The sequence below is a fragment of the Ptychodera flava genome, chromosome 6 (genome assembly GCF_041260155.1).
Source record: "Ptychodera flava strain L36383 chromosome 6, AS_Pfla_20210202, whole genome shotgun sequence".
NCBI lineage: Eukaryota > Metazoa > Hemichordata > Enteropneusta > Ptychoderidae > Ptychodera > Ptychodera flava.
Window position 1 is genome coordinate 34,308,597 of NC_091933.1, and position 21,542 is coordinate 34,330,138.

The 21,542-nt window shown below is 40.5% G+C and overlaps 1 protein-coding gene across 1 annotated transcript; it reads left to right on the forward strand.

Moving 5' to 3' along the window:
* Nucleotides 1-5,766: 5,766 nt before the first annotated feature.
* Nucleotides 5,767-15,963, forward strand: LOC139135571 (carboxypeptidase N subunit 2-like). The gene is made up of 2 exons (XM_070703033.1): nucleotides 5,767-6,011; nucleotides 8,615-15,963. Exons 1-2 carry the CDS (start codon nucleotides 6,009-6,011, stop codon nucleotides 10,883-10,885), a joined length of 2,274 nt encoding a protein of 757 aa, XP_070559134.1. The 5' UTR covers nucleotides 5,767-6,008; the 3' UTR covers nucleotides 10,886-15,963.
* The last annotated feature ends 5,579 nt before the right edge of the window (nucleotides 15,964-21,542 follow it).

The following is a 21,542-nucleotide window of genomic DNA, read 5'->3' on the forward strand; positions in this document are numbered from 1 at the left end:
AGTTTAGATTCATCTTCTTCTCCTCGAGTGTGTTGAGAAACAAGGCATCGGCCTTGCCAGCACAGCGCATTTTGGAAAGAAACATGCAATGCTCTTGTTCTTGTACGGACATACTAAGATTAATTTATCAACGATGACGTCATTGAACGGTCCACACATAAATGCTATGTTGACAGGATAAAAACTAAAAGTTTAAATTCGTTTTTTTTTAAGTAAAGCAAGGAACCTTTATTTAAAAGATTTATTTAATAAGTTAGTGTGATTCCCTGCCCCATTTCTGATGACAAGACTGAAATTATTCTCGTATAAGATCTCGTTTTAGCCGGTCCAGAATCCCATTCAGTTGATTAGAGTTGGAGACAATACCATAAAACACGTGGAATGCGCTCGAAATATTGGATTCATGTTTGACACTGCACACGATTTTAGAAATCATGTCATCCGTCCCTGCAAGAATATTTACTTTGATATTCGACGTATTGGATTTATCCGTAAATATCTTTCCCAGCAGACACGTTTAAAGCTTATCAATGCAACTCTTTCCTCAAAGCTTGATTATGCAAATGCATTTCTATATGGATTACCGGCATCCAGCATCACTCTGCTGCACGTTTAATGGCGCAGGTGAAGAAACAAGAACACATATCTCCAATTCTGATGAAATTCCACTGGCTACACCAGTCATGTGTAGAATTCAATTCAAGTTACTCCTCACCTACAAGGCCCTGAACGTTCTGCGCCTGAATACCTTACTGCACTTATCGAACGCAGTAACCCTTCCAGATCTCTCCGTTCAGGAGATGGATTATCTCTCAAAGTTCCACTGACACGACTCGAGTTCTCTTATGGTGATCGTTCATTTTCATATGCTGCCGCTACGTTGTGGAATTGATTACCTGGTGATATTCGTTCTGCATCAAGTACTGAAGTTTTCAAATCTAGACTTAAGACCTACTTACTTTGGAAAGCGTACCTATGTGACACTGTGTAAAGTGCCAGTGAATATTTTGATGGATACCAGGCGCTATATAAATTTGTTATCGTATTTCTGCCTGTGGCTGCGCTGTGCTCATGAAAAGCGCTGCCAGCGGCAGAAATGCGGCAGGGGACCAGACTGCAGGATAGAATAGCCCGGACCGTAGTAGGTGGTAAGATATGCTATTCCCTGATGAAAACCACACAGAAAATAATAAATTTGTTGTTGTGCGCCGACGTTTGATGTCGAATTTCATTCCGAGCATATAGTAAGAGGATATATTCCCTTAATTGATGATTTTGAATAGTGATTGAGTTGTAAATATGCTTAAAAATAATGAAACTTTGAGATGTTTGATTTTAAAGCCTGTAATTTATTTATCGTAAATCAGTGTGCAGCGCACGACACGGCGTTTCGTACCATCACGAATTATCGGTGCAGGAAGACCTATAACGCCATTCAAAGGATGGAATTTTCAATATACAATTCAAATTTCCTTTACTTGGTTTCTAAATCAAACAACTTTAAGGTCGATCTGAACTTACCAAGGATTGTGGCGAGTCTGACATGTTTTAAAACAGGGTGAGTGTGACCTTGCCACAGTGCCACCATTCACAACCACTACGACAGCCTTCCAAGTATCTGAGGAAGCATTTTCGAATAGATGCAAATCTTTCATGTGCAAATGCAAATCTGCAAATCTTTGATGTGAGGTCGAATTATATTTTAAAAACTGGTCGATCGAGTGTAAGAAACAAGGAAAGAGAGCAGAGACGTTATGATTGAGACTAAAATAAGAATATTCCATTTTGGAATTTCAAGTTGGACTTTCCAGTTTTGGAATCATTCCATCCTAGTTTGCCATTCTAGGTCTTATTATGTGCCCTGAACAAAACGTTTCACCCGCGCAGCGTCGAGTACGTCGCGCCAACTTGCGATAAGACTGAGTTGACGTAGTTATCCAACACCGCTAAAGTAGCTTTTCCTGTTAGCACTAGATACGAAAAACGCCTTGTATCAACGCGCTATAACAACGAACTGTTCGCAGTCCTGATACCGATACAGGATGATTTCTTGTATCTCCGTATATGGCAAGACGCAAGGAATGAATGTCGCGCTCTACTCTATTGCTAAAACATTGGGTGTACATGACTCAGTGTAGTACATCCATGATAAATTAAAAGTAAACCAAACCATTTCAGATTACAAACTTGATGACACCGGGCCTTAAACACATTGTCGATACTCGTAAATTCCCATTGTCATTTCTGGTGCCTCAAATGTGTGCTAAATACCCAAGCTTACTGCTTCAGGGGAAACAACCTTTTTGACAAGAAGTCCAGCACAGTTCATTAATTTGCCTCACCTTATGCGCGTTTTATCTTTACACTTGAGTTAATCGTCAAGGTTTGTGAGCATTAAGTTCACCCGTCGTTCTTACGCAGCTAGGCCAGGTATTAGGAACTAGAAAATGTCAACGACTATTTATCCTAAAGGCCTTTCCCGATAAAAGATAACAGTTTTGAACACTTGACAGTAAAAGCAAAAATACGACAAGATCCCTTCTCTTTCCAACTTTATGACCGAAGACAATACAAACAAAGCGGACAAACTATAAATTTAGTGCTCGTTGATGCAATTTTACATTTTCTTGCTCTGTATTGAACGGCAGATTTTGCAAGAGACCACAAGGAGATGCCGGAACTTTCAAATGTCAGCGATGTAACCCGGATGTTTATACAAGGGACAGTGGTTTATATAATTGAGCTTAAAGTCGTGGCAGCACTGCACTAACCAACCAAGAGTGATAAACGCCACCAAGAGTCGATACACATTTATGCAAAACGCAAAACGCATCTTCAGTCGCTCGGCAAGAAAATCTTACAAATTATGCCATGCCAAATCCGTGAAACAGAATAGAAGTAAAAAGGTCAAAATGTGCGGGTAATTTTCATTTTTTGTGCTGACTTTCATTTCGACGGAGATCTTTCTCTTACGTCAACATATTTGCGATTTGCATCCGAAATACCAGGGTGAAATTATACGAAAGCTAAGCCTTTTATATGCCGCAGTGACAAGGGACCTAACCCTACAATCGAGTTATTAATATTTGAAGATAGAGGCAATTCGATATCCAGACGAGTTGCTCGATTGAAAAGTTTCATTGATTTTAATGTTGTGTCTAGATCTTATGCTTCGTGGTTGTGCAACATTCTCTGGATACATCATTGTGAACGGCTAGTTTCTTTATCACCATGTCCATAAATATATGGAGAGTGGAAAATTATATTATTGACGTGATTGTGACAGAATTGTAATCGTCTTATGATCACTTAGAAGTTTGTATAGTTGATGAGGTTTGTAACCATGATAACTTGCACGAACACTGAAAATTAAAGAAGAGTCTTCACGTTCATTCACACCGCCCTCAATCCAAGATTAGATCAAAGTCGGCTTTCTGCTGCAGCTGCACAGTGCTTCTGTGCCCTCAGCATATATCTACCTTGAAGAGAAAGTCTCATCTGCTCATTTACCACGTATCATTCGTAAGCTAATGACGTGAGTATTCAGTACTAAGCTTGAGAAATATCACAATACAGCCTACTGCCTTTATTCCACACAAAGTAAAATCTGGTATGTATTACATAAGGCGCGATTCGGCGCTTTGTATACCACGGTTTTGGGGAAATGGGAGCACTTTCACCACATGCAGCTATATGGGTGGGATAACCCCAGACCTACACCAGCACATCGTGAGAACGTATGTACCTTGTACTCCGGGGTTTTTTTTCTTCTCATAATTGAACCCATGCTACACAAACAAAAAACCTCTGCTGCATATAACACCCCGTAATAAAGCCAAAGTTTGTTTTCCATTTGTAAATACTGGTGTTTTATTTTTCCAACCGTCCCTAAGTAGTTCACTCTGCGTGACCCGGCTCTCGGGGCATGTTTGAGCACTGATTGCTTTCGTGAAAATCTTATCAGGACCGGCAAGATATCTCAACGCCGCGCGTTGCTCGTTTCTTTCCGCCAGCTATCTGAATGATATGACAGGCTCTACGCATTCTTGTACAGAAACCTGAGAAACAAAGAGCTTTACAATAACTTTTTTGTTGTCATAAATAGGGACAATAAAGCAACAAACAGTGATTACCCGTAAACATTTTCCATGGCAACGCGGTTGTATTATAATTCGGTGTGTAATTTAGACTGACAATGTTTTCTACGTTATTTCGAAATATTTTGACAATGTTTCCAAGGTAGGATTTTTGTCAGAATTGCATTTCGTTCAGAGACCAACTGAACCACCGCGCACGCGCAGTCCACCCACGCTCCTTGTGTTGTGATAGGAAAGACAAAAGTGACAGACTATGGTCAGCGAAATGTAAATACCCACTGAAGGGTACAACCTCCCGCATCGTCGCTCATGTTTCCAATAGTAATACATGTTTATGTAAATTAAAGATAGTATTTGCATAACGCTTTTAATTTGTGAGCGTATGGATGATGAGAAACACGAATCTTTTTTCCCAGATGTCAGTTTCACGTAATCAGTTTCCTTGAATTGTCAGCCGTACATTGTCCATTCCCACCTGACAATCTACATCAAGTCTCTCACACGGCAGCTTTACCGTCTCCTTGGAAACGCCCATTCATCATCTCGCCAAGAGGGGTATCTCACACATGAATCATTTATTTGGCGGACACGTTTCATCTTGTTGCAGTTCGTCCTGGAATTTAAACAACGCAGAGTATTCGTGCTTTTGAGAGACATTGATGAACCACTCGTAGGGTCACTCCGGTTTTCATTGGGTTGCTATTAGGAAGTTTGGAGGTAATCTAACGTGGGATTTTTCGATTCTTATCGATTCTGTCGGTTCCAGCTGATTCTTGATTTAGCTCCTTAACAAAAGACTGTAAACAAAGCAGGCATCTCCGTTGAAAGCTGGTAAAAGTACACTTAAAAAATTGCCTTGACAGCGCATACGATCAGTTCTCACTTTTACGACCACTTGAACGTTGATAAACATTTTCTAAATGTTTTAACCTTTTGTGTAGTTGAGGCTTTGACATGATAAAGATGCGACTGTGCTTCTTAGCACGGCCCGAGAAAGCGTTGACTTCATGGAGCCCAAGGACAGAAACTGCCGTGTGTTTATCTGTATTAAATATGGATTTGAGATTGTTTTTGTTACGCGTAAACACACCAGTTTATTGAGGCTTTTTATCTCTGAACTTGACAACTAAATGGCCATGCACTTTGAGTTCACTGCCAAGGCTGTGGTAGACAATCGCGCTTGAGACGCTCTGTTGAGAGATCAAGTGTAACATTGTGTATAGGCTTTGTTTATAATTTATTTCAAAAGACGGTCCGAAGGAAAGGTCACCATGGTGAGGGAAACCCCATTCTCATTTCGCTTTTTAGTATTCATCGGTCAGAACACAAATAAATGCAACAATAATAAACGGGAGTTCTGGCGCCAATGAAGAACCGGGTACAAAAGTTGAACTCACCATGTGTCTAGGTTCTGCACATCGCCGAATAGGATTGTGTAAATACGTGTTTGATTTCATGCCATAGCCCTAGATAAATCGTGCCATAGGCCACGAGGTGTCCAAACGATAGGCGGTGTTAAGACGGACACCACCGTGCTCCTATCCCGGTCTTTCAGAGCGGCCAATCACCGCTAGGCTCAGTTTTGACAAGCGGTTTAAATCATCACTATTTGTGTATAAAAATTCTAATTTCCCGCACGCAACTAGTATCATTTTCAAAAAACTCTTCGGTTTGCCCGCTGCGAAACTTAATTATAATGTCATTTGAGATTTCGAACCGCTTGAGTCAGCATCTCGCTGGAAGTTCTCTTCGAAGTGAAAGACTTTTTGCAGCATTCCACTGAGATAGTCGCATCGTCGCGGCATACAAGAGTAGCTGTGCAGTGAGCACCCTATATAATCATTTGGACTGCAAAAAAAAGGAGCGAACTTTGGAAACAATAGTGAACATGCTGTAATTGTGGACGTTTACATGGTAAGTTTACAGATATTTCGCTCTCAAATTCTAGAATATCCTGTTTCTTTTTATTACTTCTCATTTTGCCCATCTCACATTTTCCCTTCGAGTTTATCTGACATATAATTTGTCCTATTCTAGCGTTGGACGTAGCTGTATGGCAATATTTCAGCATATATATATAGTCCGGTAGCAAGATATCAGTTCCGCATCGGCACGTGGAATCTCGTGTTTCAGTGGCTAACACTTTTCGCAAGTTTCATTATCCAGTTTAATATGCGCAATCTTAAGCGGAGTTTTTTTTTTTACAAAACTTCGTCTTGTGTGAAAGCCTCGCAGCACGTCTATCTTGGTACGTGGTGGTATACATATGTGAAAAATTATTTCAAATTTTTGAAACCTGTTGGAGCAGTAACTATCAATAATACTGCATGCTCTACGACAAACATTTCTTGATCGAAATTAATAACGACAATGAACTTTGTGAAATTTAACGAAACTGGTAGCTGTTCGCAAATCTATGTTATCATTGCTACAGAATACAATACCATCGATTCAATCCAAAAAAAAACTTGTCATCGACAGTTGATGAAGTTCAAAGATTTTTGTATGTATGGCTATGATGATGGTCTCTATTCGCATTTATGAGCTATATCGTCTTGCTGCGGTAAATTGTTGCCATATAATGATTACTTCTTGCGAAATTTTATGTCACTATATGTCGAAGGGAAGAATATTTCTCCGTTGCCATTGTCCATGTCTCATGCTGGTTTGCGGTTCACGGGGGAATCATCATTGTTTTCTCCCACATCACCCGTAAAAGTAATTCAAAGTAAGCGTCGTGCGTCTCCCCTCGGGCTTTGTGTAATTAATTGTGAGGTCACCCGGTCAGATCTTCGCTGCAATAAAATTATCTGATTCATGTGCTCTCGGTGTACTCGGGTTTCCAACCAAATATTAAACACTTACGTTATGTTTATTTGATGGCGACCCTCGGGGGCAAAGCGAGAGAGAGACGGTCGTAGTAGTTATCTGTCTAGGGCCAGCTGGTTGGGGAGCGTGTGACTCCCGCTTTCGGGGCCTGATTGAGTAGAAATCCTCGGAATATTTGTGTATTTTTGGCATTGAGGGCAAACCGTATTGCACGTACTGTCCCCTCATTAGCGAACCCGAATGGCCATTCGCATGTACGCATGTCAAGGCTGCCTGCATGCACACATATGTCTTGTTGTGCCTACGTGTGGACATACACCGGCCCATCGTTGAGAAATGACAAGCGGGGCACGCCACACGTCAGAGACCGAAAACCCTAACACAAAGCGACTTGCGATTACAGCGTATATAAACAGTTACACGGGGACACTCCAAGAAGGCACGTGGAAGGGTTGTAGGCTAACCGTATTAGCCTGCACTTAATTTCAAATGTTTAGCCATATTTTTTGGCTTTACGAGGGATGGACGTCGAGTCGTGATGAAACAGCAGAAGCCGGCAAGCAAAACCCGTTTATTTGGAACCGAGCAGTGCTCCCAGTAATAAATAAATTAGCATGATTTAAGCGCCCTCATCACGTTTATTTATTTAATGTTTTACATATCGATGCATAAGTCTATTTATTACAGCATAGCTAGGAGGTTAACACAATACCTTACTCATACCAACGTGGTTCGCCTCCGTGACATCATAATGTCAATCAGTCAGGCCTCGACACAAGGGTTCAAATATTCCGTTTTACCCATCTTTGAATTCTTGACCATAAATTGTTATGGGCGTTAGTGGTATTCCACGACACTTGTCGACCAACTGTGTCGAATAAAGTCATTTCTTCGCAAAAAAAAAATAGCAATTGCGTGCCGAGCCATAAATTTCGGTACTGAATAATGAATATCACCATCTGTTGATATGTAGTTAAAGGAGTAATGTAATACCGAACGGACTGGTATGAATCAATTTTATCACTGGAGGAGTTTGGACCCCCAACAGGTTAACTAACCCCTTATAACCATCTGAAGGAAGTGTATTCCCGCCAGTGCTACCTTGTATCAGAAGGAACTGTGTCGCGGTCTCTGCCGGGATTTTGATAACACGATCAGTCAGCCGTTTAGTCTGGAATATTCTTATCGTCGCTGATAATTGTTTTCATAGCAAAGTGTAAGTCATCGACATTGCTGCGAGTAACATTTCATAACACTTTGGCTTCTGGTTCATGTTTACGGAGTTATTCAGAAATCCAGAAATATTGTACTATTCTCTCCTGTCAGTCATAAGTAGCTGTATGCATTGAACACTTTAAGTTTGCAATCACAGTTCTCGTTGATTTTTTCAGGATCGATAATTTAAATGTTGTATGTTTGATCGTTGCTTTACCTTGCCTGCGAGACCTAGGCTAGCGTTACATTTTGTGTATGGATTATGTCAACCAGATAATCGGGGGGCGTTTGTCTAAAACCATGTGATTTTCTCACAACTCAACCGTCCGATGGTAATTAAGGAAAGCATTCCGAAGTTTGTGTTCCAGACCGCTGATATATCGTAAACTATAAAGTTACAAGTGCTGTTAAGGACACACGCGTGGCGTTTCGGGTCACAACGTATTTCCTAATCTCTTGTATTTTATCTTTAGGAAGTGTTTTGGACGAGAGCATTAACACTGCAACCTGCGAACAAGATGGTCGGCATCATTCGTGCTGTTGTCATCAACATCTGCTTTGTTGTTTTAATTCCGCAAATCTGCAAGGGCTGTCCGTCCCCGTGTAGGTGTTCTGGGACCATCGTGGACTGCTCCAACCGCAAACTGTCGGAGATCCCCGCGGGAGTACCGTTCAACGTCTCGACGCTGAAACTCCAGGACAATGCCTTAACCCATTTACCGGACGACGCCTTCAGAAACTTTACAGAGCTCCAACACCTGTATCTTTACGGGAATCGGATTGAAGGTATCAGCCGGGAGGCGTTCAGTGGCCTAGAACATTTGAACACACTCGATATCCATGGCAACATGTTAGAGACAGTGCCGCACGGTGTGTTTGTGCCGTCACATTCTCTGATCGACTTGTATCTTCACTCCAATCGCATCGACAATATATCATCGGAATCGTTCAGAGATCTTTCAAGCCTTGTGACTTTAGATCTCCACGACAACCGAATAAACACGATACAAGATGACCTATTCGACGAGCTAGCATCGTTGAAATACCTTTACCTAAATGACAACCTCCTGGCCTCCTTGCCGGTGACGGTGTTCAAGAAAGTGGGTCAGTTGCTAACGCTGTCGCTACAAAATAATATGATAGACTCGCTACCTACGACGGTTTTCAGCACACTTCAAGATTTGAAAAGTCTGGATCTTTCGAACAATAGCATCACAATGGTGACGACAGATCACCTTGACAATCTGCCGGAACTTGGAATTTTGAGGCTAGACAACAACAGACTCGCAACGGTGCCGGATCTGAGGGAGAAGATGTACATACACTCATTTACGGCAGCTAATAATTTCATTGATTCGGTGCAAGAGGGATATCTGCATTTCAATGTTCAACACCTGTTCGACTTTGAATTGGATTTAAGCGGTAACAGACTGACAAAATTACCATCATTTGCCTTCAACACGACGTCGACTTTTTCATTGGCACTTAATTTCAGCAGAAACCCGATACAGCGAATCCCACCAACTTCTTTCGATGGCATGAGCTACGCTGAAGGTTTAACGCATTTGAGCGTTGATTTGTCGGACACCGGCTTGTCAGAGTTACATGGCCCCGTCTTCTATCGGTTCTTCGCAGCTGCGGAGCGCGCTGAAGTGGTCGTGCGCCTGAGTTCAAACCATTTGTCTTCCCTGGACCCATGGATCTTCTTCGGTTTATCGCAAATTGATGCTCGGAGCCTGACCGTACATCTCGACCAAAATCCCTGGTCGTGTGACTGCCACCTCCGGGAGTTCAAACAGTGGGTCGGCCAGCTTCGCGGGGACATCCAAGTAACCTTGCTAGGGATGATTTGTGAATACCCGCTTGGATACGCGGGACAAGACGCCCTTAATCTAAAGGAGAGTGATTTAAGGTGTCATCGGCCGATATTTAAACAGCCAGTGGTATCAATTCTCAGTCGCGTGGCTGAGAAAATACAACTCGAGTGTGACGTTATCGGCGTACCAGAACCAGAGACCTACTGGGTAACTCCAAACTACAGCTTAATCTATCCGAATATAGAAGACTCGGCCTCGGAAAACGTAACTGTGGGTGATAACGGCACTCTCATTATCCAATCACTCCAGTCAGGCCTTGAAGGCGTTTACACCTGTGTGGCAACGAACTCAGAAGGCACCGCCGTTAGTTTTAGATTTGTCAAACTTGAAAATGCAGAGCCAACCCCAACACCTACACCAACTGTGAACAGCGGAGATACAGGTGGTTGCCGAAATACAACATTGTTGGTTACCCGTGACGACGGGGAGGGTGTGACGTCAACAATGCCAAAGGTACTGGTGCTGATTGGAGGAATGGTCATTGGTGTGCTCGCCACAGTTGCTTTCCTTGTGATAATTTTCATCGTTCATCGTCGATGTAAGCTAAGTCGTCGATCGCGCAACCATGCCAACAAATCGTGCCAGGGCAACACCATGGCTTTTAGCACGCTGGAAAAACTGGCCGTGCGAAACGAATCGAGGCCCAGAGAGACACCGCCACCCTCCCCCTCGGGCCAGGTGAACACAGCCGTTGTAGCTATAGTGGACGAGAGATACACTCCCGGAACGCTTCACCGCGAGAGGGAAAGAGAGCGGAACTACGAAGATGTTGATGAATTTCAGAAATCGGACACAGAATCGGAACATACATATCTTTCGCCCGCAAATTCGGCAACAGAAAATGTATACGAGGCATTGTCCTATTAAATGGTTGAGAATGTGTGTCATCACTGCACCCAGAAAGTCTAACGAGAACACTGACCGTGTCTTTGTAAATCTGGTAGCCAGACATGAAAACATTTGCAGGCAAAAAAACAATAAATTCGATATTAATTCCCATAACACTGCTACGGGACATCAGCAGTCAAAACATACATAGACCCGTTCTACGTGATCAAACATGCAATAAGTCGTTAACTCAATACTTGGTGGAAGTAAGCGTACCATACCGATACGCTTGCTAACTGACAGATGAATCAAACAAGCCTCGTTGTAAAAATTTTATTGCAAGATTACTAATATTATCCATGGCCAATAATAGTGTCCTGTGTGTGTGCGTGTGGTGCAATGTTTGTGAGTTAAAATTGCGTGGAAGTTGGGTAAAGTAGACAGTTCATCGTGTTTTTACTTTGTCTTTTGGACTTCCGTTACGAAATTAACTGTTGAAAATTCACATAGCCTTAGGGTTGTATTGCTTCAGCCTATGCACGTCGGTGCAATCGGGACGTGATCTCGCAATGAAACCCGCCCCTAGGTTACTGAACATGTGATCATCAGTATATGCACCTCGTGTTTCGTAACCTTTGTAAATTGCCCAAACTGTCAAGAGTAATTCCTCACAGCGAGGGTGTATCCTGGTATCTCCCAGTTGGAGGTGATTTTTCCATCACCCCCCGCAGAATGCCGAACTATGTCAGGTCCTCGACTCCCGTTTCGACATGTGTGGAAATCTGACGTGTCGGAATGTAGGTATTCTCAATTATCAAACAATGTGCCGAGATGATGGATGTGGATTTGGACAGGCCCGGTTATGAGTGTACAGATCAGGACATCGCGAAAGAAGATCTGGCGATAAAAAATCGGACATTGTAAATGAGCAATTTTATTTATCAAGCTTTTGCCACTGTTTGTTCACTGTGAGGTTTCAGTGTAGAAGTGTTATAGGATTTTCCCGCCGCGTCATTTTCGAAGATAAAGTATGCTTACATTGGTCTGGTTACCATAAAAATTTCCTCAAAGTAATCAAACCTCTTAACTATACTGCGATATCTTTGGGGTTTTTTTCTCTTTTTTGCTTGTGTTTTGTTTCTTTTTGTTGGTTGTTGGTAAACAGTTACCATAGCAAAGTTCATTTTCAAAATTTTGAATTCCTTTTTTCCAGTACATCCAGGGCGTGTTCTATTCAGTTTGGCGAATCACTTTAATATTTCTGAACAAGTATTTATTTTCTAGATTTTTTCAAACCGAGCAAAACTTTTCTGTTTGTTTCGGAAGAAAGCTATAACTATTTTTGTCATGTTCACCGTCTTTCTTTGCCCAGTTACTCCTCAAGAAACAAGTTTTAGAGGATTAAATTTATTATGACATAGCCGATTTATGACTGATCGTAAAAGGTGTTATGTCTGTACCCTGGCTACCGATGTAGTCACCATTCCAATAGGGAGTGCTGCCCTGCGAGCACTCCGGGTTAACTCAAGTTCACGATGCTCGTCAGCCTTTTATTGATGTTCAACACAACCTCATCCACTTGTATGATGTGTGCTTGTACAATAAACACGCTGAGTTATAGTGTAAAAATGGCTTAGTTAAACAGTCATAGTTGAACCCCCCTGAGGCTGGGGAGACCTGCAAGCATTGCAGTCCATAAAAAAAAGTTTCTTCCTCGTTTAGGCAAGTGTTGTTTTCAAAGTTCAGGCTGGATTGTGATCTAATAAACGGGCATCGCTGCATGTATTCTAGCATCCATGTTTGGTGGCATTGTTGGAATCTTTTCAGTTACTTGTGTTTCAGTCTCGGAATTCCTCAACCCAGGCAAGAACGTGGAGTTATAATAGAGTAGTTTAGAGCCAGTAGCCAACAATGAGATGGAGACGATCTTCGGTAATTGACACAACTGTTTTCTAAATCTGTTATATGCGGCGACGATTGAAGAGATCTACTCTAATGCATACATTGTAATACCAAACTTTCAGATGCCGGTACAGATGTCGCCATTTGCATAATAGTAAACTATCTCACTTTTTTGACGAATCAAAAGACATTGATTCCGCAGCAGTGTGTTCGCCAAACTTCGTAGTGTACCGTGTATGCGTGTCTGTAGAATTCCTGCCTCCGTTCACAAGCAGTTTAAATACAATTATGTATATGATTTGTGGCCGTCCATTCCGGGTATACAAAAGGTCTTCTTCCAGAATAAATCACCGAAGTAACGAGGTGTCATCAATCAAATATGAACAGAATGCCTCCACGCCACAGAAGCATACTCTGTTACCATTCTTCGGTAACACAGTAACCGCAACCAGTTATTCTTTTTTTTTTTCCAGAAAGTTCTCTATGCGAAAGAATGTGAACTGAGTCATACATCTTGACTTGTGTAAGTCACACGTAGTGATTATTAGCAGGTTAATTACACCAAGATTGGTTTAGTCTTGCGATAAATTGTAAATAGAGACAGGTTCTGAAATGTTCAGCGATGTTCTACAACATTCTTGACGTGTTTTTTTTTTTCAATTTCCCATGATGCTCGCCTATTCCGGGTCTGGCTGGCTCCCTTTCAGACGAGAGAGGCGACTGAATGTTACCACAGTTATTTCGTTGACATGCGTATCAAATTTAAGCAGGTCTTTATATCTTAATGTGACTGTTCTTGTATATTTTGATTACTGGCTTACTACTATTTGTTTACAATCATTAAGATAGGGTGTATATTCAAAATGTTGTGATAAAACAATAACCGTACCTGAAATACTATATTTATGACAAGGTTTGTGGGACGCTGTGTATAGGTTTATGTACGTTTTACGAAAGCTGTGATATACTTCTAGAACTGAACATTAAAAGGCATATCGTGTTGTTGCTGGGTCTGAGAGCGGATATTCTGTGCATATCATGCATCTCTACATGTGTAAGAGGGCACCCACGCAGCAGAGTTGGACCTACGTTGTTTTATTTGACAGTTCAGTGTAAGCTAAGTGTCCTTGAGTGAGTAGGTCAGGGGTCACTGAGTCAACTTTCCTGCTGAACGAAAAGTGGTGGTGGGATCTGAGGCTGTTCAATTTTAGTGTTGAGAAGTGTGATTTGTAAAAAATAATACAAATAATTTTGAACAAAAGAAAGTTGTGATCTGTTGACTAAACAGACGCCATAAGTAAAAATGTGTGCCCTTCATGGCGAAATACTATTTTGAAATCTTTCCTGTCAGTTCTGTACTTTGTGCTATATTTGGAAAGCGAAGAGTTCAAACTTGGCCGAACTTGGCAGTTTAATTCGTAACAGGGTGCACCAAGCTTTGTTATCAGTTGCTAGTCAGGGTCCTTTCTAGTTCATGTAGAATAATTAGGTCGATAAACTTGTGTAACTGTTCGCTCTTGCCATTGACCTAAGAGATAACACTGAAGAAAAAAAACATATTTATTTACATAGATACTTTGTGTATTGTAGACCATGAGATTCATTAAGCCCGTATCTCCTGGTGTAATTAGTTGCTAAGATTTGCTGAGTCGACAGTCTGCAGGCTCTCTGTGAAATGTCTTTCTGTTTGTAAAACGATTTTCTTGTCTATTTTGAGTTGTTATTTCACTTGAAGAGATCACTTCATTTTATGATATCGTATGATCATTTTAATACCTTTCACCAAGATGAGATATTTTTACCATTTGGAGTATTTTTCTATGTACCCTAGAAGGCGTCGCGTGACGCATAAATAGTTATTAAAAGACGCCTTCTTATTTGAAAATATTTGCCTTGGGAGACTTAAGTTACTGTAAAGAAATCTTGTCATATTTTTGTCCTTGGCGATTTGCAATAGTTTCTACGCTAAAATAGACTTCCCCGATCGATTATGCCATCCTACCCGGATTAAATGACGTTTGTTAAGTGAGAGAGGGGTCGCTGGTATTCGAGATATGCCGTGACTGCCTGTACATACAACTACTACTGTATATTACACCAGCTTGTCCAGAAACCACACCTCTCATTAAAACATCGCATAACATGACACAATGGTTAACTTACAGACATTTTATCTACCGTTTTCTGGTTCGCGTCGTGCTGGTGGTCTTTCATTTCTCGCTGCTGTTAGTGACCCCGAAGTAGAGCTTTTCTAATAAAGAATTCTCTGTCAAATACTGATCGCGTTAAGCTACATAATTTACACTCGTGCCGTAGGTTTGCACTGTGGGAAGGTCTGCCAGGCACTGGCTCTCGCTTGGAGCGCTGTGGTAGCAAGACAGTGGAGCCCGCGCACTGGAAAAGAGGCCAAAAACTTTTCAAACCAGCCCAAACAAATAATTCTCCGTTACGGGCATATTCATTACTAAAACACACACAGTGTTAGTTATTTCTTGAAGTAGAGGCCAGCCTTGAATCAGCATGGGTTCTATATTTTTCTCAGACGAAAATAACATGCCAGGGTGTGTATGTTAAACCTTTCAGTATGAAGTCAAAGAGAAAAACGATTACTAGAGAGAGAGTTAAGTAGATTTTCCCCAGTGTCCGGGCATTATATTTATTGTAGTCTCGTACAGCAATACGAGGTCATTGACTGAGTAAACAAGTCTTCCGTTTGTCACAGATTTAGGGACAAAACCAATTTTTTCTTGTATCAATTTTCTTTCGCCATTTTATTTTATCACAACAAAGTTTTGTTCCTTACCTTCTTTCCAGTAATCAATTAATTTCTGTAAAAGATAATGCAGATTTACTTTTCGTAGCTTTTCATCTTTTCACGTTTGTCCATGTCCTTATTTGATCATGCGCTTTGTTGTTGATTCCAGGGCCTCACTTGTTTATTGTCGTTCATTGCTTTATTAAAACGGGACGTAATGTGTAGTTCTATAGTTATAAGAAATGAACACAATTTAAGTGTCCTACATCATGTCTCTGTTAAATATTTCTTTGTACATCCTTTAGTCAAGTATTTATATTTGGACCAACAATTGTTTGATTGCGTACTGATACGTCATGTTCAACAGTGTTTTTTGTTAATCATCAATATGTAGACTACACATACAACTGCGTGTACATTTTGGTCTGTCAAATAAATAAATATTGTTTTGTCAAATATATTTGGCGCTCCGTGTGTGTTTCTTTTCAATGACAAATCCCAAGAAGCTGAGTTTGGGACGTTCGATTCTTCTTTTCAATGCCTTCCAACAGAAGGTCCAAATCCCAAGAATCCGAATTTTAGGTCGTTCAATTGTTGCGAACTTTGCAGGGAGATTATGAAATGGGCAATAATTCATGAGTAGAGATGCACCAATTTTTTTTCCGATAGTGCAAATCAGGCGGTATGTTGCATAGATGCATGTGATTGACACAACGCCTCATAAATCTCAGTGAGCGGCCCGCATGTTCGACATTTATTACTGGCCTGTTCTAAAATTGTCAGTTAAATCGACGGACATCAAATTACGCTGCATGGTATTTTGTGTGTGTGAATAATGCGCCTTTATTTAATTCGGGGCAATCTCTGGGACGACCAGATTCTTTATCCAACGGCAAAACTGCTTTGTACTCAGGTAATCCATCAAAGGACTTTCTCAGCCACAAATTATTCTCCTTGCATGCTATTTACTGTTGCAATTGTACTTTCGTTTGTGGCCGGTGCAGTGTTGTCCATTGGTGAGCCGGTTTTCATGGTAGACCGCCTATCATTAATTGAGTACAAAATCCGATTGTGTTGTGGATTTCAATTGTTGTTCACTGCTTCTGTTCTGTCTGTGAAATACTTTCTTATTTTACTCCTAAAATTATGTCGCATTGCCTGCTGTTCAACCTATCCAGGTTGCCTGTATGTATGTTCAATTTGGTTTTTACCCATATATTTTAGTCAGAGCCTAGAAGTATCAGATTAATTTGTCATCATTATATATATATATATATATATATATATATATATATATATATATATATATATATATATATATATATATATGTGTGTGTGTGTGTGTGTGTGTCTGTGTCTGTGTCTGTGTCTGTGTCTGTGTCTGTGTACATATATGTGTGTGTTGGTGTCGAGACAGTTGAATAGAAAGGTTGCTATGGTTACAAAAGACGATTAATTATTAAGTACAAACATGTGGAGCACGTGGCTCTTTCTCTTTTTAAGTTTATGTATGAATATATATATATATATATATATATATATATATATAATAACACAAATTCAAGTACAAAGTAATAATATGTGTTGGTTTCACTATAATATTTTCAAAGTTAACATATTAAGGAGAAAAATTACAAAAAAGTGTTTTACAGAACGGAAACAATAAAAAAGAATGCATCTGCTACCCCTGTAATCTGCAATGGACTCTTGAACTATCTGTTGTCCATCTGTTACGGTCTTTAGTCCATGTTCTATTGAGTGCCTGGCGCAGAGTCACCTATCAGAAGCTTGACCATCAATCAACAAATAAATACGGAGATTGATCGAAAGATCTTTCGATGGATCATCCATTAATCTACCGGATCATCCATCACCAAAATCCCCCGGCCACCCATCCATTTGCCGGACCGCCCGTCTGTTCGGTCATTTGCAGACCAAAGAGATCGAATTGTTGTTTAATGTTTGGCTGTGAGGTAAACTCTAGCTTTATTTCACGGAAGTCTCCACACACGTTAGCCGATAGACCAGACACATGACGATCGGCCGGCTTTGACAGCGCTTGCAGTCCACCACACTTGGCGTGAGATGTTTACGTGTTCAGTTGACTTTGCTCCGTCCCATCGGCGATTGCTTACTCACAAAAACGCGAACAGCTGAAACAAAAGCGAACTATTATTTGTAATTTCCCCTCACTGCAAATATATGATCACTCTGACGACGGTAACAGTGTACAAACACTTCGGTGTTGGTAAATTGTATCCTTTCGGGAATCCACACATTAAATATCAATCTCCAAAGTAAAGCGGACTATCAAAGGAAATACGGAAACATCTGGATTTCCGCTCATACTGCGTAGATCTGCGTTATTTGTGACGAAATGCTCATTTGCCTTTTCCATATTTGTATAATCATTGCAATGGTCTTGCGATTTTGAAAGGTGGTATTTTTGATTTCGACGAATTAGGTGCCCATGAAACGTGCTACAACGATGACTCGGAAGAATTATCAAATCATACACAGCAAACAAAGTATGTTCGAAAAAAACAATGCGACCGTTGTACAAACGATGACAGGATCTCTAAAATTTAGATACTACAGTCAAACCTGTGTATAGTGGTCGCACAAGGGACCAGTATTGACGTATCCTTCTATATAGAGGATGCATGTGGCACTACTTTCGGTACTAATGGTTTTTCGAATGGTGACTTTAGGAAAAGATAACAGTAATAATTAAATTCGATGTAATAAATCTCTGAAACTCATAACACTTGTTTCTGATGCGGCTGTAGAAATTGGTAAAATTAGACTTATTTCTTGCTCTCAGTCTAAGAATGTTTTATTTTTGGACAGAGGCTATTCAGAGTAAGGTATGTGGCCTCTGACTATCTGAGAAAGGTGGCAGTTCTGTAGAGGGCTTTTAACATGTAAAATGTTGCAAGACTGCCACCAGGTGACCACTTTAGGGAGGCGACCGCTCGGTAAGCGTGACCACTAAGACAGGTTTGACTGTATTTTCATTATATATTGTACTATAAGAAGAGCAGATATATTATTTTAGTCTGTCCCTTAAACTTTTTGTGTGTACGTTGTCGAAACACAGAGCATTAAGCATGAAGCCAAAAAAATTATTTGCGCTGTTCCGATAACATGGTTTTCAAAAATAGGATACGTAGCTAGCAAAAAGATTTTTTTTTCCAAATAATTTTATTTTTAAATATGCATTTTTCAGGTGTTCGGGGAGATCAAATACTGGCCAAGTTTTTCCAGAAAAAGGTATCATAGCATATAAAAGGATAAAACATAAAAGACATCTTTGTTCACGCAAACATCAAACGCGAGGTAACGAACGCGTGATTTTATGGGGATTTTTCTTTCCTTTTTACTTCCGCGTTTAGGTAGCTCGAAAAAGTCTAGGGTCGGCAGGTAAAAAATAGGGTGGGTTGGGTTATCGAAACAGCACAATATTTTTTTGGAGGGGCTTGATTGAAACACACTGAATTGCGCATGATACTCGTAATTATTGCCGCACAATGGATTCTGATTTGAAATAATGTTCAGGTGTCAAGAGCAACACCAAACGATTATATAATCATGTAGGCTGTGTCAATAAGTTGAACTCTAAACATTTTTGTATAATTAACATGATTGGAACTAATTTGGGATAATTGGATGCTGAAGTAATGTCTTTAAAATCTGCAAATGTAAACTCATCTGCTTTTCTTTTTAGGTGGCACACTTGTTTGTATAAGTAATTTGTAATATTGAGACATTCAGCTATAGGACACCTAACAGTTTTGAGAAATTTGAAAAATATGAAGATCCAATTATCCCAAATTAGTTCCAATCGTGTTTATTGTACAGATAATACAAAATGACCAAAAGTACATAAAGAATTAAAGCTAATGGAGCTTGAATGTGATTAACTAATTAAATAATTAACTATCGTTTCGAGAAAGACATCTTTCCCTGATAGTAACTTTGTACATCGATTTTTTAAATTTCCACCTAAATTGATATGTCTCGTGTCGGTGTTTTGCAAATCGTTTAGAAAACGTAATAAGGAAATTACGTTTTTGAACAGCTTTGTTTATTCCTGTCCTGTCATTTTTACTGAAGCTTTGGAGAAGTTTTTGCCTCTCTTTGAGATGTCCCCTCGATGCATAAATTTGCCAAAAGACAATGACAAGCTGAGTGTACAATTTTTTCGAGCATTTCGAAAAGGTAATTATTGCGCAGCACGTCGATATATTGATAAGTTCGTTGTTTCTTTAGAGCCAACTTTCTTTTCTGCAGATGGTAACTTTCAGTAACTTTTTAAGAGCAAATATAAAGGCCTTTCTGATTTCAAAGAAAGCTCATGGTAATTTAGGTAGCCAGTACGACAATGGGGGCAAAATGTTGTCCTTGGTCTCCAACGTAAATTTATCAAACGCCTTCGATGGTCAATCTCCTTTTCATTTTCTGTGGAGTTGAGATCGACGATGGAGGAAATGAAGTAACCAAGTCACAAGATGATATGATTTTCCAAACTAGCATTTGGAGAGCAGATTGACCGACAGGGGATTAAAAAAAGAAAATAAAATTCTCTTCATTGCCCTATCTCCGGAAAGAAGCCACGACCAGAAACACTTATTTTACTTTGGTGGGCCAAGGATGAATTACACCAAATAAGTATCAATACAGAAGACGCTGTATGTACCACGTTACTGTACTTAATTTGAGGACTCTTCCGATACTGCCATTCTTCGTAAACTCTTTTGAGCAATGTCATCGTAAAACCGGATTAACGGGGGTGTAATTCGTGACCTTTCTGATTTTACAAGATTTTTTATGCATGTTTCTCCACAACGGAAATCAAGTATTACATTCTTTAAAAATATTTCCAGATGTTTAACATCGATGATGTGCATAAAGGTCATTGAACTGTTGATATCCATTTTATCCCTTGGCCACATTTGTGTGTCAGTCTGCCTGTATATATCTCTCCGCCCCCCTCTCCCTCTCCCTATCCTGTCTGTCTGTCTGTCTGTCTGTCTGTCTGTCTCTCTCTCTCTCTCCCTCCTCTCTGTCTGTCTCTCTCTCTCTCTCTCTCTCTCTCTCTCTCTCTCTCTCTCTCTCTCTCTCTCTCTCTCTCTCTCTCTCTCTCTCTCTGCAATGTTTTAGAATTTTGAAGGTAATCATGACTGTTACGCTATCAACACTCGGGCAGAGCGAGCCAAAGAGCACTTAACCATCTCGAAGACTGTGTTTTGTGTAAGTTGGTAGTCCTGGAGCTCACAGCTTGTTTGCTTTGTTTCGCCGGTTATTTGTGGATTTGGTCGAGTTTTGTGCAAATAATGAGTGCGCCTGGGCCGGTCAGGCAACGGGGGTAGGCATAAACAATCTTGAATCGCCGTCACACTGACTCACAAAAATAGAAACATCCATAGATCAACACAACAGACAGTCAAGTTTAAACATTTATGGGCGCGGGAGCTCAGTACCTGTCATACACTTCGGTAGTCAAGTAACAGAGCCCATTATGTCCCACACTTCACTGTCACTGGTTGTATGGTTATTTTATCAGGTAGCTACCCGGGTTATCTCGTTGTTTTGTTGCTCTCAATTCAACTTTGATCGGATACGGCTTGAAAAAAGTGAGTTTCACCGAAAATTGCACCCGACCGATCTCAAACATTACCCCGCCACTGCACACAATGATCCTGGTTTACATTTTTTCATCACCGTCCCATTTGGGCATGCTACTCGTCAAGTCTTGCGGGCCGCTATTGTGATTTTGACGAGAGAGAATGAACACTGATTATTTAACTGATGGGTTATGTATACAAGCGGAAAATTATTAATTACCTCGCCAATATTTTCTCAACTGTGGTTGATCGGGCTTTGATTGCGGGCTACGTGCGTAACAACCTGTCCGCGCTAGTTAGCGCCTGCTTTTAAAACGAAACAGACAAATATCATATAAGCAGGCTTTATGATAAGTGAAATAAGATATAAGTGAGACGGTCCACTTGTTGTTTTAAAGCCAGTGTGTGAACG